Raw genomic sequence first — 17693 nt, 5'->3', positions numbered from 1 at the left:
TCCACTTCACCTGTGGTGCAAACTGTTAGTGGGGGGACAAATGTTATAAGTAGCGGGGAGGGATTGTGCTATGATCTGTCCAATATCTATGACGCAATTAGATCTCTTCTTCAACCTATAAAGGATAAAATAAATATGATTGAAGATCATTTGTCTAAGATTGAATTAAGGCTTAGTGGTTCTTCCCACTCTAGAAGTAATACGGACCATCTTGGCACTTGTAATTCATCGGATAACACGCGAGTAGAAACTGTTTTGGCCGTCCCACATAACTTGCCAGGACTGTCTATGACCTATCAGGACCCGACTACAACTAATAAATCTGTGGTCCTGTCTGACCATGAGCAACCTGCCCAATGTAAAGCGCCCCAATATAAGCATGATGCCAAGTCTACTACTCCGGTGATAACAAGGGGTAAAAATATCCCAAATCTACCACCCGAAGCTGCCCCATTTGTTGTTATCTTAACAGGGGTTCCCTTACTGGGTAAACATGAGGTTGAGTCCCCTACAACTTTGAGAAACAGGGTTGTGCACTGGTTGAATAAAAACAGACCACTTCCACTGCACAAAGCTTGTAAGATAACTATGGTTAGGAGGGCGCCATGGGTTGGGCATTTGACAAAAAATATAGAGGGGGACTGTATTTTAGTTAATTTCGATGATCCCTCCATAGTCGATTACATCTGTAACTGGAATGACTCTAAAATAGATGTGTCAATTAAGGCCTTTCCTCTGACTTACTTTTACCCCCCTGGTCACTTTACCACCAAATTTGATGGGTGGGAAATGGTACGTAGAAACGGGAGGGGCCCTTTACAAGGACATTGGCATAGATATCCCCCACTTTTAGACTCTATCCCCTTGCAAAATCGGTTTAGTAGCCTGGAGTCCGTTGATTGACTGGGGGGTGATGAAAGTATATTGGGTTGCTGCTTATTTGACGATACAAACACCCACTTGAGGGTAATAAATGTCCAAAATAATCACACTACCAGTAATGAAGAGTCAACGGGGGCTAGATCAGATGTTGTACCTGGTATATTACACGAGGAGGAGCTTACTGTAGCATCTCCGATTACCCAACTAGAAGAACGAAGTATTCTTGAGGAGGGTGTTGTTAAAGCTATAACAAGCCAAATAACACCTAAAAATGTAATATTACCAGAGGTAGGTCTTAACATCATGACCTGGAATATAGCTGGTCTAAGTTCAAAGTTAAATACTCCATTCTGGAATGGCTTTATTACACAAGGGTTCGACATTATTTGCCTTCAAGAGACTTGGTATAAGGAGGCAATCCATGTGGAAGGCTATATTACATACTGGACACTGGCTGTGAATTCGGCAGCAGGAAGGGCTAAAGCCGGACTCTTAATTATGGTTTCAACTAAATTAACCCAGTTCAAACCTAACACTTACCATGAGGTGTCTCCTTATGCCCAGTATTTACGACTGGAGCATGTTGCAGGCAAGGATTTAATTATTATTAATTATTATAATAATACCTTTGATGCACGTAGGGGTCCTATTGTTTATGAAATAGGTTGCGAGATAGACAAGTTGTTGGCTGGATCCAGGAACCAATCGATCTTACTGTGGGCAGGAGATTTTAATATACAGGCCTGTCAATATGTTGATCAAAGGATTTGTGGTTTTCTGGGAGAAATGGGAAATAATGTTGATTCTTCACATACCCATTTCCCCCATGATGATTATGGAAACTCCCTTAATAATTTGATAGCTAAATTGGATTTAGAGTTGCTCGACTGTTCACTGAAAAAGGGCAATATTAAATGCCCAACTTTTACAGGCAGGGGTGCCCACTCTAATATTGACCACATACTTCTCTCCTGCAATACTGCCTATACTGATTTGTGGGTAATAGAGCAAGCAGTAAGTGATCATAACAGTATCTCTGTAACTTTGTTGACGTGGGGTAATGTACATCCAGATACCACCACTTTTATTGGAGATATTGTTGCAGTGAGACCAAATGGGCCAAGAATTAAGTGGACCAATATTAATCCGGTCAAACTTCTGGGTGAAGTTACTAAATGCAAAACAGAAATTGACTACTGCCTAAGTAACGAAACAGCACCTGCCATATTGCTATCCAAATTCCATCAAATTATTTCTGTTATTGCTGGCTTATTGACAGGGAGGAGTAGGCCACCAAAAAATAGGTCTGTTGGCTGGTTCGACAATAACTGTATACAGGCTCTGTCGAGTTTAAAAGCTGCACTGGATATTAAACCCAGGGATAATACCCTTATTAAAGCTGAACGACTCAAATATAAGACCTCCCTAAAAACCCGTAAAAAAGAAATACAGGAAGAGCTATGGCATAAATTAAATTTAGCTGCTAATACAAATAATAATGCTCTATTTTGGGAGACAATTAATTGCCCTTTTCTTAAGAATGATTCCATTCCCGAAATAACATCTTATGTAAATTGCAATGATTGGATTGATCATTTTTCTAAAATTTTTAATCCCGATAGGTTGGTTTTAGATTTGCTAGACAATCACAACTCTGTATGGCCATCGTCACCCCTATCCATTAGTTTGGAGGAGGTCTACCTGGGGCTGACAAAAAGTAAAGGGGGCAAAGCCCCAGGACCAGACGCTGTCCCCGTGGATTTATACAAACAAGAGATGGATCTTTGGGCACCTATTTTAACTCGCATTTTTAATGCTGCTATCGAAGGCAAACTTCCATTGACCTGGGGTCAATCTATTATAGTCCCCCTATTTAAGAAGGGTTCTAGGTCGGAGGCACGAAATTATCGCCCTATCTCCCTCCTGGACTCATCGATTAAAATTTTGAGTAGGATACTCCTAAATAGACTAGAGATATGGGCAGAAGAAAATACCATTTTATCACCAGTGCAGTATGGATTCAGGAGGGGAATGGGTACAATGGAGCAGTGCCTGAACCTCGACCTTATAATAAGTAAATATGTCACGGTTAAAAAGGGGAATTTGTTTTTATGTTTCGCTGATCTTAGTAGTGCCTTCGATCTGGTCGAACACTCTATTTTGTGGCCAATACTACTGGAAATGGGCGCCCCAGTAGATATTGTGCACTTTTTGGCCAGATTATATGAAAGGCTCTCGTGCAAGGTTCGTTTTGGACCGGACGGGGAATCCACCCCCTTTTTCAGAGTGACCCGAGGTATCAGGCAGGGCTGTGTTCTGGCCCCACTGCTTTTTTCTTTATTTATCAACCAAATTGATTCAATTCTTAGGCAAGTTCCTGCAGATGCTCCCAGAGTAGATGGCGACTTCATCCCAATATTGTTATATGCGGATGACGCCGTCCTCTTGTCACGTACTCAAATAGGCCTTCAACGTTTAATTAATTGCTTTTGTAGGTTTATTGAGGATAGGAAACTGTTAATTAACAAAGAAAAAACTTATGTAATGACCTGCGGGAGCAAGAAAGGTGCTAAAAAGACGTTCTTCCTGGATGAGAATAAAATTCAACCCGTGACCAGTTTTTGTTACCTTGGTATCACATTTTCTGGTGATGGAAAATGGGACAAAGAATGTGAAAATGTGCGCCTTAAAATGGTAAAGAACACTAATGGAGTGTTTAGATTTGCCTCCAAGCTTGGGAACAGTAGAATTAACGACATGATTTCAATTTATAAAGCTAGATGTATCTCCTCTGCTTTATATGGTGCTGGAGTTTGGGGGCACCATACTCCTAGTGGTAAACATATCCAACTGGATGAGAACTCATTTTTGAGACGTTTACTGTGTACCCCCACATCAGCTTCCACAGAATTAATTCACAGAGAGGTGGGGCTAGACTATATTGAAGATCTTGCAGCCCTTCGCCCTCTGATTTTATGGCGTTCCATCTGGTCTAAAACCGAAACCTTATTCACACAAAGAGTAATAAGAGATTGTCTAAGGTTGGACCATTGTCTGTATATACCTTGGCTCAGACATATCTATTACTGGTTCAAGCTCATTTTTAATCAAGATCCCTTTTTAATTCCAGAGGAAGCTGCCAGTATATCTAAATTAGATCTCAAGGTGTCCTTCATACGATATACAAGACAATCCAGAGATTCTGTCCATCTTAACCAGCGTACTTACGCCTTTTATGGTGAATACAATTTAAATGAAGGTTTCCAGCCTTATTTGACCGAAGTCACAAGAAGATCCCATCGTTTTGTTCTCACTCGGCTAAGGCTTGGAATAGCACACCATCTTGTGTCCTTTCCTATCACCAGGCAGCCTAGTAATATTTTATGCCCATGTGATGATTTATCCAAACAGAGTTGTTGTCATTTTATGCTTTTTTGTAAATTTTATGTATTTTTAAGACGTCACTTTTTAAAACCTATCTTTTTAAAATACAATGTTCGGTCTACAAAGAATGCAATGCAGTTACTGTTTAATCTGGAGAGTGCAGATATATGTTTTTATACAGCTACTTATATTCTGAATTGTATGTGTGCCAGGAAATCTATTATCATGTAATTTTCTTGGCATTTTATTAGTTGCATTGTCACTTTAGCGAGTGAGCAATATAGGCGACTCTTTGCACATGTCCAGAATTGTGATTTGCACTTTATTAGGCATTTTGCTGTATCCTTGCTGCTATGTCTGTTCTTTGACCATATACATTGAAAGTCTATGAACATTTTATTTGTTTTATATTGCTCATCCCATCATGCACTTGCACTTTATACGGGGATGGTAACTTGAATAACCCTTGGGGTAATTGGCCTGTATCTTGTTATTTTTTTAAAGCTTTATTGTATGATGTTGTGTGTTATTTTATGTCTGCTATGTGGCTGTTTAAACATGCCGAATAAAGCATTTTGGAATTGAATTGAATTGAGAAAACTCACACTGGGCTAAAACCGTACCAGTGCTCTGAATGCTGGAAAAGCTTCAGTCAGAAATCTGGTCTCACTCAACATGAAAGAACTCACACTGGGCTAAAACCGTATCAGTGCTCTGAATGCCAGAAAAGCTTCAGACAGAAAATAGCTCTCACTCTCCATGAGAGAACCCACACGGGGCACACACCTTATCATTGCTCTGAATGCTGGAAAAGCTTCAGTCAGACATCTGGTCTCACTCAACATGAGAAAACTCACACTGGGCAAAACCTTGTCATTGGTCTAAGTGCCAGTGAAGCATCTGCTGGAGACTCAGTTTGATTCAACATGAGAAAATCCACAGCGAGAAAATAAATTATCAGTGCTCTCGGTGTGACAAAAACTTCAGTTATAAAAGCAACCTCTCTACATGACAGAGACAATGTGGGAGAGTAAAAGGTGCTCTGAGGAGGAGTTTTCAGCATTGCAAAACCTTCACATGAAGCAGCCACAAAGACATCAATCAATTTATCGTCCAACAAACTGTTTACTGAGAAAAGCGCACAGCTAGGGATTGAAATTTGTGAATAAACCTCATTCCTTAGTGACTATTTGTGGCCTCATTCCATTCAGTGTATTTTGCTCCCTAAGTGTTAATAAACCATGGCTCTGACCCACCAAGTCCATTTGATCCTGAACTTTGAGGCCACGCCGCTAGGAGCAGGAATCCAAGTAACCTCAAACTGCAGCCTTCATGAACCTCACCAGGGAGCTAATCTTTAATATGTTCAACTAGGGTGGAGCGCCCCCTGTATAAAAATATATGGAATATTTCGAATGTTTTTTAAACTTAAAAAAAAAAATCTTTTTACGTTAAATATTATTGTAAATTAATTTTATGTACTTTAAATGTAGAACAAAATGCTTCAACACTATTAACTTGTATTTTAATTAAATATTTAATAGATTTTAAATGTGTTAAAAATGTTTTTAAAAGATTTTTTTTTTAAATCCCACTAAAAGTAAAATCACTGTATTTTCTTATTATGTACTAAATTGCCTTACTTGTCACGTTCCACTGCGGCTCCGTTGGTCTTGACCGAAGCACAAAGGGTTCAACCCCAAGACGTCCCCGACTCTGGATTTAACCAACACAGAGTGCTAGGGCTATCAGGTGAGGGAAAAGGAATTAGGAAGGGAACAGCGGGGAAGAGGATACCTGTAACAAAAGATTACACAAAGCATAACAGATCAAACATCATGGCTATTCTCTTTAGGTCTCACTAACTACACTTCAATACGTGTGGCTCTACATGCACTCCACCACACACAGCATCGAATTCCAGTAACGATGCTTTTAACCCCAAGAAGGACCTCCAAAGCACTGAAACCTCAAGCAGCCATTGAACATTCATACATTTCCTCCCCGTCCCTGTTCCCAAATTATAACCAAACTTTGCTGTGTCTTACAGCACTTTTCGGGGTTTTATAATCCAAGAGTTGTCTTGCTCGTAATGATTAGCCTTACTAGCATTAGTTCCATGCTAACCCTAAAACCGGCTAAGAGTCAGTAAGAAACCTCATAGGTAGACCCAGGCCTCCGGAAATAATGAACCAAGTCTCGCTAGGGACCGTTATGCAGCCTCAGTCCTCCAGACATAATGCAGCCAATGTAAACCAAGTCTCGCTAGTGACAGTTCCCCTTCCTTTAGTACCAGGCGAGCTGAAAGTGTTATCAATCCTGAACAGGCAGCGAGGGTTTTGCCTCTTACTGAGGCAGGCGGGTGGCGCTCCTCCGTTTCGGAACAGACGAGAACTCTGAATTCCGGGAAGACTCAGCGGCGCTACCGCAGCGCCCGGCAGTAATCTCCCTCCTATCGGGAATTACAAACGCAGGGTCCGGGACGCCAAACGACACCCAGTCGGCTCCCTTGCGGACCTTTGATAGTGTTCCGGGGTTGGAGTCGAGACACTTACCTCAGCGCTCCACTCGGAAACTCGATGATGCGGGAATCTCCAACTCCTGGCGGATTAGCGAACGGTCTCCGGCAATGCGTAGTCCTCCGTCGCTTTCAGATTCCAAATGGCAGAATAACGCGCGTCTTCTGGCTCGCGTCTCCGATATTTGAGCCTTAGGCCCCGCCTTCCTGTAGCCGGGTGTTGTGGGTGTTGTAGTCCCGGCCCCAGCTGTAGACTGGGTAGGCGCCCAAGCTCAGCGCCTGACATTACGTACCTCTGTTCAGATGGGACACAGCCTTACAAAAAGTTTTGTATGGAATTAATAGTTTTTTTTTTAAAGACGAAATTTATTATTTTAATGTATCTTTATTCCTTATGAGGTTCTATTTTTAGGTCTCGTCTAGACAGTGCTTGCGCTGTCTCAACGAGACATGTTTATCTCCTTTATGGGCTTCAGACCACCCACAGACTTACCATTTGCTGGCTCCACCATCGACCTGATATAACTTATCCCCAATTCTCCATGGCATGCATTCGTCACGTCTCTACCTGCGTTTAGCCCTCCCCGAGAGCATGGACCAATTACTACTATCCATACCCAGCTGCCGTTTTAGCATTTGTTATCAGTGCTACTTTTTCCTTTAATTTAGAGCACTTGAGACGAGCGCTCATGTTTATGGAGCACCGCTGTAAACAGGGATGAAAATCTTGTTCTTATCTCATAACGTTTGCTGTCCATTCAAACACCGAGATCAAATGTTAGACGCTGTCTCATCTGCTGACTGCTCTCATATACAATGGCTCTGCCCTGTGTTCTGCCTCTGTCCCTCTCGTCCCTTACACTGTTTTCTGCACCCCCCACGCCATACAGTTCATTTGCGCCTCACAATGCGCATGAAAAATGAACACCGAGATCAAATGTCAGACGCTGTCTCATCTGCTGACTGCTCTCATACACAATGGCTCTACCCTGTGTTCCGCCCGTCTGTTTCGCCCCATTCACGTTACCTGCAGCCCCAACACCACCACCACCATACAGCACGTTTGTGCCTCACAATGTGCATGAAAACTGAAGACCGAAATCAAATGTCAGACGCCGTCTCATCTGCTGACTGCTCTCATATACAATGGCGTCGCCCTGTGTTCTGCCTCTCTCGTCCCTTACACCGTTTTATGTGCCACCCCACCCCCACACCATACAGTGCATTTTCTTCACAATATGCATGAAAATTGAAGACTGAGATCAATTGTCAGATGCTGTCTCATCTGCTGACTGCTTTACCCTAAAAGAAGTGCAGCACGAGGCCTCTTAAAAAAAAGGAAAACAAAGGAACAAATCTTGCGCAGCTCTCCCCAGCACAGCGAGAGAGCCCCTGCTACTGTATTTACTGCTTTCTCAGAAAATCACCCCATAATACCTTCGGGGCCTTGCTGTTTAAACACTTTTTGGCCCATTTCTCTGCTTGTGGTTGTCCCAGGATGACGGGACCACCACCAAAAAGTCAACACAACGCATCCTTTCTATTAAAGGTACTGTCATAGTCCTCACCCTAAGTTGGGGGGACTCGAAAATGATCACCTCCCCTGGATTTCCGTGTCTTTTTTAGCTCTCCCACAGCTGTAGCTTTTACTCTACAGCCGGGAGTGTTTCAACCTCTGGGGGCCACATGCATGGCAATTTAATGGCATTTAATTAGACCTGGAAGGCCTGGAAATCCACAAATGTGATGTTGATCTTATACCCTCAAGGGCCTGACTATATGGTTGCAATGCAATGCTTTTTCCATGTGATGCCCTCTATGGGTTGTTTTTACCATTGCAGCTTTGATATCAAACCCATGAAAGAATACACAAACACAAGGTGAATTACTGATTCATTCTTAATGGGGTTACCATCATGATTGCCAATGTTTTATTGATTACCACAGTAACGAATGATTTTTGCAAAAGGTATGTGTTTATTACAAAACAATTGATATAACTAACAAGAGATGTTTGGGTGACCCCTCTAAGGGGTCCCCAGTGAGTCTGCAATGGCATCTATGGTATTTTCCATCTGCCAATGTACATATTTGTAAATTATTGTGTAGTATTTAGTAGTGTGTGTAATAAATGAACTTCTTTTTCTAAAGAGAAGGTACTGACTGGGCAATCAGTTATTGGGTGTTATCATTGAGTGACACTAGCCTACACCACCACCTCTCTTGAGGAGGCCTTGGACTGCTCTGCCAGCTAACCTGTGAGAGTCAAGCACTACAAGAGTGTTTTGTTCCCAGTGAAGACAATTGTGGACAAATCTTCAGGTAAGCCTGATTGCTCCGTGCCAAACTACCAGAAGTTGAGCACAGGTTTTGCAGCGTGAATCTTTCTGGATACACTATGCTGTGCATTATTCCGCCATCTAGTGGTTGGGTCCGGAATTGTAGTCTATTTTTTCTCTCCGTGGACCAGGTGGGTGTCGACGCCGCACCATTTGGTGTCCTTTGTGAGGTCGGCGTGCTTTCTGCGGAAGCTCCCACCTTTGGTAGGTATCTTCAGATTCTTTTTTCCGCATTTGGGTCTGGATCGTTGCCGAGGAGTTCCAGAGTTTTGGAAGAGGAATTCAAGCAAAAAGAAGATATTCGACGAAGAATCAAGTTTTTCAACTACACCGGACCACAGGTCAAGTAACCGGAGCAACGAGGGAAAAGTTTTACGAACAAAACCTCGACGTTCGACGGAGAATGCGCTTGCAGGGGGCTCCGTGAGTGCGGGTATGGACAAAACACCGTTCAAGTTTTGCACCAATTGCCACCACAAGTACGCACAGAAGGACCAGCATCCAGTCTGCAACCTCTGCCTGCCGCTTGACCACAGAAGCGAAGACTGCAACGCCTGCTCGGTGTTTACACCTAAGACCCTCAGGATAAGAGAGGCAGAGAAGAGCTAACCACAACATGCAGGGGCCACCTCCATCGCTACGAGACCTGGGCCTCTCCAGTGGAGAAGAGGACAACATCGCCGAAGGACCCGAGGACTGCGCGGTCGTCGAGATCCATATGAAAACGTCGAAGGAGTTAAGGGCGTCGTCGACCCCTAAACACCCAAGCAACGCTCAAAAGAGCAAACCAAAACCAAAGCCCGAAACATTCGACAAAAGCAACAGCCTCCAGAGAAAGTCAGCCAAGCGGATCCTTCGAAAAGGACTCCCAATCGGCAAAAACATCGAAAACATCGAAAAGACGTGGAAGGTTGCCCTCGAGAAGGACACCTCGGTGCTGAGGAAAGAGGGACCGACATCGACGTCCTCGAAGAGAAGCGCTCCAACCCTCGAAGCGGAACATGCTGCCGAGATGGAAAAGAAGAAGAGGCTCGAGGCCGAAATGGTGAGCATCCTACAGCGGAAGAAGGACTTCGACGAGAAGATGAGCCAATACACCATCCTGCCGAAACCTGCGGTCAAGGTCGAAAGGTACGGCGAAGACGCGGAACAGCCTAAAAACACCCGAACCAGTCGAGGAACTTGGGAAGAGGACTACTATATCGAGGGAGAGGGCGACAAAAAGCTGCAATCCTAGCGGGACTCGACGTCCTCGGAGACACAAGACGTGGATTGGCAAAATCTTGACGCTGAATCGCCATACCAACACTGGGATGAAGTGGGGCAGCTCCTAAAGCACCTACCAGATCAGTACCAACAGAGAGCTGCTCACCTGGTAGAGGAAGGAAAGAACTTGGCGAACACATGCCTAAAATCGACGCTGGATGCTGCAGAAACATCAAGCAGACTAATGATGATAGGGGTAACTGAGAGAAGGCACGCATGGCTGAGAATTTCAGGATTCAAGCCTGAGGTACAAAGCAACATCTTAAATACACCCTTCAATGGAGAACAACTGTTCGGCACACCAGTGGACGACCAGTTGACAGCTCAAAAAGCACAACGAAACAGCAAGATCCATGGGAGCACTGCAGTTTAGGGGGATAAGAAGAGGCACACCCACAAGGAGACCGGGTGGTAGAAGTGGAGGCAACGTGCCGACCAAATCGCACCAAACGTTCCAGCAAGGCTACCAAGGGAACAATCAAGGCCAGCAGCAGCAGGGTCAGCAGCAGTAGAACTGGCAGTACCATCTCCGGGGACAGTCCTTTCGAGGGCGCGGAACCGGACGAGGTCAGACATGGAGAGGAGGATAACAGCCCTCAACCAAGTGACTCTGCCATGCATCAGGCCCCCACCCCAGTAACACCTCAGGGTGGCGGGAGAAACAAAAGGAGAAGTTGCAACAAAATGTTGAGCGACAAGCAGTACCTCAAACACTCAACACCGGTACGGGGACGAATAAGAGACTTCATCCAGGAATGGAGGAAGGTCACATCAGACAAATGGATCCTAAACATCATACAATACAGATACTGTATAGAGATAGAAAGACAACCTCCAAACAGAAAACCAAGAAGAAAGGCACACTCAGCAATGAGCTCTCACTCTTGCAACTAGAGGCACAGGAATTGCTCAGCAAGGAGGCACTAGAAGTGGTACTGCAAAACCAAAGGAACAAGGGAGTTTACTCAACTTACTTCCTGGTACCAAAGGTAGACGACCACTAAGACCTATCCTAGATCTGAGGTTCCTCAACAAATTCATAAGGACACAAAAATTCAAGATGACCTCCCTACAAGAGGTAATACCACAAATACAGCAAGGAGACTTCATGGCTACTATAGACTTGAAGGACGCATACCTTCACATTCCCATCAACCACAAACACAAATGCCTGCTAAGGTTTGTGATCAACCAAAGCCACTACCAGTTCACAGTACTGGCATTAGGACTAAAATCCACACCAAAGGTGTTTACAAAATGCCTAGCAGCCGTCGCAGCACACAGGGGATACATGTATACCCCTATCTCGATAACTGGCTCGTAAAGGCAAGTTCGTACGATCAATGCAAACTACACATCCAGCAGGTCTTACTAACACTGACAGAACAGGGTTTCTCAATTCATTGGAGAAATCGTCAACAGAGCCAGAGCAAGTCAAAATATTCTTAGGGGCAAAGATCGACACCATACAAGCCAAAGTGTTCCCCAGCAGAAAGAGAACTTTGGCGATACTGAAGGAAACATGTCACTACCGCAGGGGGCAAGTTTTGACAGTGAGGAAGGTGAGCAAGCTGATGGGAATGATGGCGTCTTGCATTCACCTAGTCCAAAATACTCGACTACATATGAGACCATTCCAGGAATGGATACAGCAGCAATGGTCACAGGCAACCGGGAATTGGGAAGATCTAGTGGTTGTCACACATGCAGTGCATCAGGAAATAGCATGGTGGAACAAACAAAACATATCACAGGGGAAACCATTCACTCAACCAACTCCAACAGTGACCATCACAACGGACGCCTCCCAGCTTGGGTGGGGTGCGCACACGAACAGACTGAAGGTGAAGGGTCTATGGTCGCAGCAGGATGCGGTCAGACACACCAACTACCTGGAACTAAAGACAGTGTTACTAGCCCTGAAAGCCTTTCAGAAGCAGTTGTATCGAAACAGGGTGTTGATCCAAACAGACAACACCACAACCATGTTCTACATCAACAAGCAGGATGGGACACAGTCAGTAGCGCTATCAAGCCTAGCACAGGAGATACGGTCATGGGCCATCCCACTAAGAATAGACCTACTAGCAATACATCTTCCAGGGAAGGACAATGTGGAGGCAGACAGACTCAGCAGGCAGACGTCAGCATCACACGAACGGGAGATCAACCAACAGGAATAACAGAAGGTATTCCGAAAGTGAGGTACACCGCAAATAGACCTATTTGCAACACACCAGAATGAAAAATGCCAACACTTCGCATCCAGACAACCAGACCATCGGTCACAAGGGAATGCGCTATGGATAAGGTGGTCAAAAACATTTGCATACGCTTTCCCCCCCGATACCACTGATACACAGGGTACTCAGCAAATGCAGGATCAGCAACATGACACTAATACTGATTGCACCTCAGTGGGCCAGACACTCATGGTTCTTGCAAGTTGAGGAGATGGCTCAGGCGCAAGCTCACAAATTCCCAAACAGAAGGGACCTGTTAACATTGTAGAACTGGAGGGTGCTACACCCAGAGCCAGAGAGCCTCAGCCTGGCGGCTTGGCTCCTGAAGACTGAGAGTTTGCACACCTCAAGCTACCAGCGAGCACAATGGTAGTGCTCAGGGAAGCAAGAAGGCCTACCACAAGGAAATGCTACTTAGCAAAGTGGAAGAGATTCTCAGAATGGTGCATTAGGGAGAATTTGCAAAGAAAAATCACAAGGGAATCAGTGCTAAAATACTTAACACATCTGCTACAAAGTAAGCTAAGCTACACATCCCTAAGGGTGCACTTAGCGGTGATTGTGGCTTATACTAGAGTAGAAACGGGGAAGAGCTTCATCTCCCAAGTCGTAAAGAGATTTCTGAAAGGGGCGAAGAGGATCGCACCTCCAAACAGAATGCCAGCACCAGCATGGAACCTCAATGTAGTAATGACACAATTGATGAAGGCACCATTCGAGCCCATGCACAAGGTTACACTGCACATGCTCACACTAAAGACGGCCTCATTAGTAGCTATCACATCACTACGGAGAGTAACACTTCAAGAACCATACCTGCAGATACACAATGATAGGATTGTAATGAGAACAGACCCACACTTCATGCCAAAGGTGGTGTCCCGGTTCCACATCAACCAAACAATCCAAATACCTAGTTTTTTCCAAAAACCAACCACAAGCACAGAGAGAGCGCTGCATTCACTGGACGCCAGAATGGCAGTGATGCACTACTAGAAAGAACTAAGGAGCAACAATTGCGTTTCTAGCTAACACACCAATTCAAGACATTTGCCAAGCTGCAACATGGTCTTCAGTGCACAAGTTCACGAAGCACCACTGTGTGGATATTCAAATGAACAAGGAAGCGCAAGTGGGACAGAAGCTCTTACAGCACATTTTCAGTAACCAGGGCTCATCTTCCACCCAGCCACCACAATAAGTACAAACCGCTACAAAGTCTATGCACAACATAGTGAATCCAGAAAGATTCACGCTGCAAAACGTATAGTTTACCTGTCGGTGTAGTTTTGCAGCTTGAAGACTTTCTGGATTCACTAGGGAACCCACCCTCCTCCACCAGAAAGATGAGAAAGGAGGAAGGGGATTGAAAATGGACAAAAAATTAAGAAATTAGAGAAAAAACAATAATAACACAAGAAAAGAAAAAAGAATCCGAAGATGGCTACCAAAGGTGGGAGCTTCCGCAGGAAGCGCGCCGATGTCACGAAGGACACCAAATGGTGGGGCGTCGACACCCACCTGGGCCATGAAAAAAAAGAGAAAAAAAGACTACAATTCCGGACCCAACCACTAGACGGTGGAATAATACAAAGCATAGTGAATCCAGAAAGTCATCAAACTGCAAAACTGCACCGACAGGTAAGAAACGATACGTTATCTTTTAGTGTGTATCTAGCTTACCCTGTAGAGAGCAGTGGTTCCTGCCTGGCCTGGGTGCATACCTCAGCCAAACAGGAATCCCATTTCTAACATTCTATCAACCATCTTAATTCAGCTATTTAGGGTCAACAAGCCTCCTACAGCTCATTTCATATAGCATGAATATCAACATTTCAGAGCAGGTTGAAGCCACACCAGCAGATCTTTCAGCAAGATCATAGCAAGTGAACATTACACGGCCTTTGAGTCAGTGACCTCACATAACCTTTGACCAAGTGACATTGCAGGAATTCACATCATATGGTGTTTCTTATACATTTCAGTCCCTTATTGCATGTGGTCTGCAATTGGTGAGCTATTTATAGCACCAAATAAAATACAACTCTGCTGAGTCAGAATTTGTAAAGTGTGATAAATACCACCCAGTGCACAGATTTGTTCATACCGTGTTTGTTACACACATTTTCAAACCAGGAGCCAGTGAAGAATCCTGAGCTAAAAGACACTCACATTGAAACGCCTGTAGCTGTCCAATTGCAGAGACCTATTGGATTTGTCAATGCCTGTTAGGTCTCTGCCTCCATTATTTTCTAAGGGAGGGCATAGCATTACCAGTGGTTGACCATGCGTGGTGCTGCATTTTCTATTGCTCCACTTTGGCTGCAGTAAGGTACATTTGTAAATTTGACTCCACCTCTTTTTAAGCATGTGCAGATGTGCAAGTCCACACTTTTGAGTAACTTTATGCTCGTAATGGTGAATAGCTAAAAGTAGCAAAGTCACTCTAAGAGCATCCTTGTACAAATAGATTACTCATAGATGTAAGGTACCATTGTGAATAGCCCTCGAGGGGTCCAACTCGAGTGTTTCATTTTTGTGGTAACGCTAAAGTGGACGCGGGCACTTGAGCTGTTATTAGTGTGAATGGGATGATCCTGTGCGAACACCAGAGCACTCGTCCGATGTGTCTGTTTGGCTGAGGAGCGGCAACGAATATCTTGAAGTAATTTCCTGGACCTGCTACATCATTGAACCTCCTGAGGGACTCTTGTTGCAGCGATTTGATATTACCGTAGTAGGATCAGGTAATTTTTCCATGTTTTTAACCATGTTATCATGATTTGGTTTTATATTTTCCATTCTCCTCTTCCTTTTACCTGATTAAACTGTGTTTACCACCACATTGTCGCTGAAATATCCTTTCCAGTTAAGTGGATCTGAGGCACTCTGATCCTTTTTTATGTGATAAACAGTTTTTACCCTCGCTCTACGGCTACACCATAAGCACAGAGCGCCCAAAACCTGAGATTCCTGCTCCTTGATTTGCCTTTATTGGTATTCTACCTTTCCACTTGGATACCTCAAATCTGGGTCACTGGTTGTCCCTTGCACCTACTGTGTTGCAATTTGACGGTTACAAGTTTCATGTTTGAGCCGCCAGAGTGAGCTCCAGTAAGCTGCTTGTCTCACACCGCGTTCCATGCTTTGGCTCGTATCATCGACCTTGGACCATCTCCATAACCTGAAAGCTCTGAAGACTTCGCAGCTGTTGTAACGGTCTGAAGTTTCACACATTTTGATGGCCATAGATTCTGGTTTGACTTGATGACCCAGTTCTACTTAAAGGGCATTTTGTACTTCAAGCCACTTCTGTGCAGCTCGGCACCTTCTGTGATTGGTTCAGCCCAAGCCCTTGCATCAAATTCCAGTGTTAATCATTACCGGAGACTAGACTTACCTTTCTCCCTTCAGCATGGCTAGCGAGGACAACCACTATTTTGTATGTGGCTTCAACAATGCATCAGTGGATTGTCATTTTAATTGTCATTTTATTAGCATTTGTTTTTGGTTTAGAATACATAACTAATAGTATCCTTTATTTCCTTTAGGGCAGCACAATCGCCAATAGGCCACAATACACTGACATGCATACCCCCTCCCAGGACGTCCCTGTCCAAGCCACCCCCACCCCCCTCGATAAACATGGAGCATCGTCTCGCCCTTCTTGAAAGCCAGTTAGAAACGATAACCCTGGGCCTGAGGGAAATCTTAACCAACCTCGACAGGTCACCACAGCCAAGGCTAACTCCTCCCCAGACTCCCACTCTGACCAGCTCCACCCAACTAAGACTTGACAACATGCCACGTCCGAGTGAGTTCCCTACCACCCCGTGACCCTGACACAGAGACCCATAGAAAGCGATACAGAGAACCGAACACAAAGACCCAGAAGGACTAAAGTGACTATGTCTGCAAACGAAGAGGCGGAGCTATCTTTAACATACAACTCTCCTCCCACAGCCTCTCCTAAATCCAAGATCCAAGTGATCACCGGTTTCAGAAGGGATCTCCGCCCCCTAAATATCCCCAAGACGATCGGCCCTCCTCACTACCTTACCGAGGGCCCCCCTCATAAAGAAACACAACAACGTGGGGTCCTCTACCAACTGCATGCTCATCAATTGCAGATCAGCCTCCAAACATGCAACAGAATTTGCAGAAACCATCCTCTCCCATGACATTGAGATCGAGGTAATTGAGAGTTGGCTTAATGAGCTCACCGCTCACCGCTCCAATCCTAGATGTGTTGGTGCCCTGGGCTACACTATCATCAGCAAGGACAGGAAAGATCAAAGGGGTGGAGGTATAGCAACCATACATAAGAACAACATTGCCATTATGGAAGTGAACAACTTTAATGACAGCACCATTGACTGTCTTACCGCCACCATCAAGACAAATGACAATAGAGCAATACTCTGCCATCTTCTATACCAACCCCCAGGCAACACATCCGCATTCACGGAACACCTCTATGACCTGATTGCTCACTCGGTGACTCAAACAACCTACGGTGGAATGATGCTAACAACCTGCTAATTCAAACCCTAAACAATCTCTTCCCGGACAATAATCTTTCCCAACTCTCTTCAGTAGAAACACACAATAAAGGAGCAACCTTAGATGCCATTATCGCTCATCGTGACGCAGTTACAATCGACCACATCCTCCCCGTGGACTGGTCCGACCACCACAACATCCTATTCCACATCACCCAAAAGGTTCTTTTCCAGCCCCCCCTCGCAAGACCCCCCCAAATGGTCTAGAAATCTAACCCAGATTCCCCTAGCCGACCTAGAGGAAAGGATATGCCCGATCCTCCCCATCGCCTCTGATCTCCTCACCACAACTGAACTCACCTCGCACGACAACTCGAATATGATGTCCATTCTTGATCAAATAGCCCCCCGGAAATTTTTACAAAAAACAGGAATATCCCATCAAGATCATGGTTTAACACTGACAACAACTCAGAAAGGAGAGAACTAAGAGCCACAGAGAGTTTCTGGAACAACAACCCTTCCGCTATCCTCCGGCAGCAACTCAAAGCAGCCCGCA

The 17693-nt window shown here is 44.6% G+C and overlaps 1 protein-coding gene across 1 annotated transcript in view; it reads left to right on the top strand.

The window, feature by feature from the left end:
- LOC146839223 (uncharacterized) overlaps positions 1 to 5827 on the top strand; it is a 115856-nt gene extending 110029 nt beyond the window's left edge. The window contains exon 5 of the mRNA XM_085603234.1: positions 4913 to 5827. Coding sequence (XP_085459360.1) covers positions 4913 to 5186 — 274 coding nt within the window. The 3' untranslated portion in view covers positions 5187 to 5827. The remainder of the gene's footprint in view (positions 1 to 4912) is intronic.
- Positions 5828 to 17693: the final 11866 nt, after the last annotated feature.

Source organism: Triturus cristatus, chromosome 4_2 (genome assembly GCF_964204655.1).
Source record: "Triturus cristatus chromosome 4_2, aTriCri1.1, whole genome shotgun sequence".
In the NCBI taxonomy this organism is placed as follows: domain Eukaryota; kingdom Metazoa; phylum Chordata; class Amphibia; order Caudata; family Salamandridae; genus Triturus; species Triturus cristatus.
The sequence above is the reverse complement of the archived record's forward strand: the minus strand, read 5'-3'. Positions and strand labels throughout refer to the sequence as shown.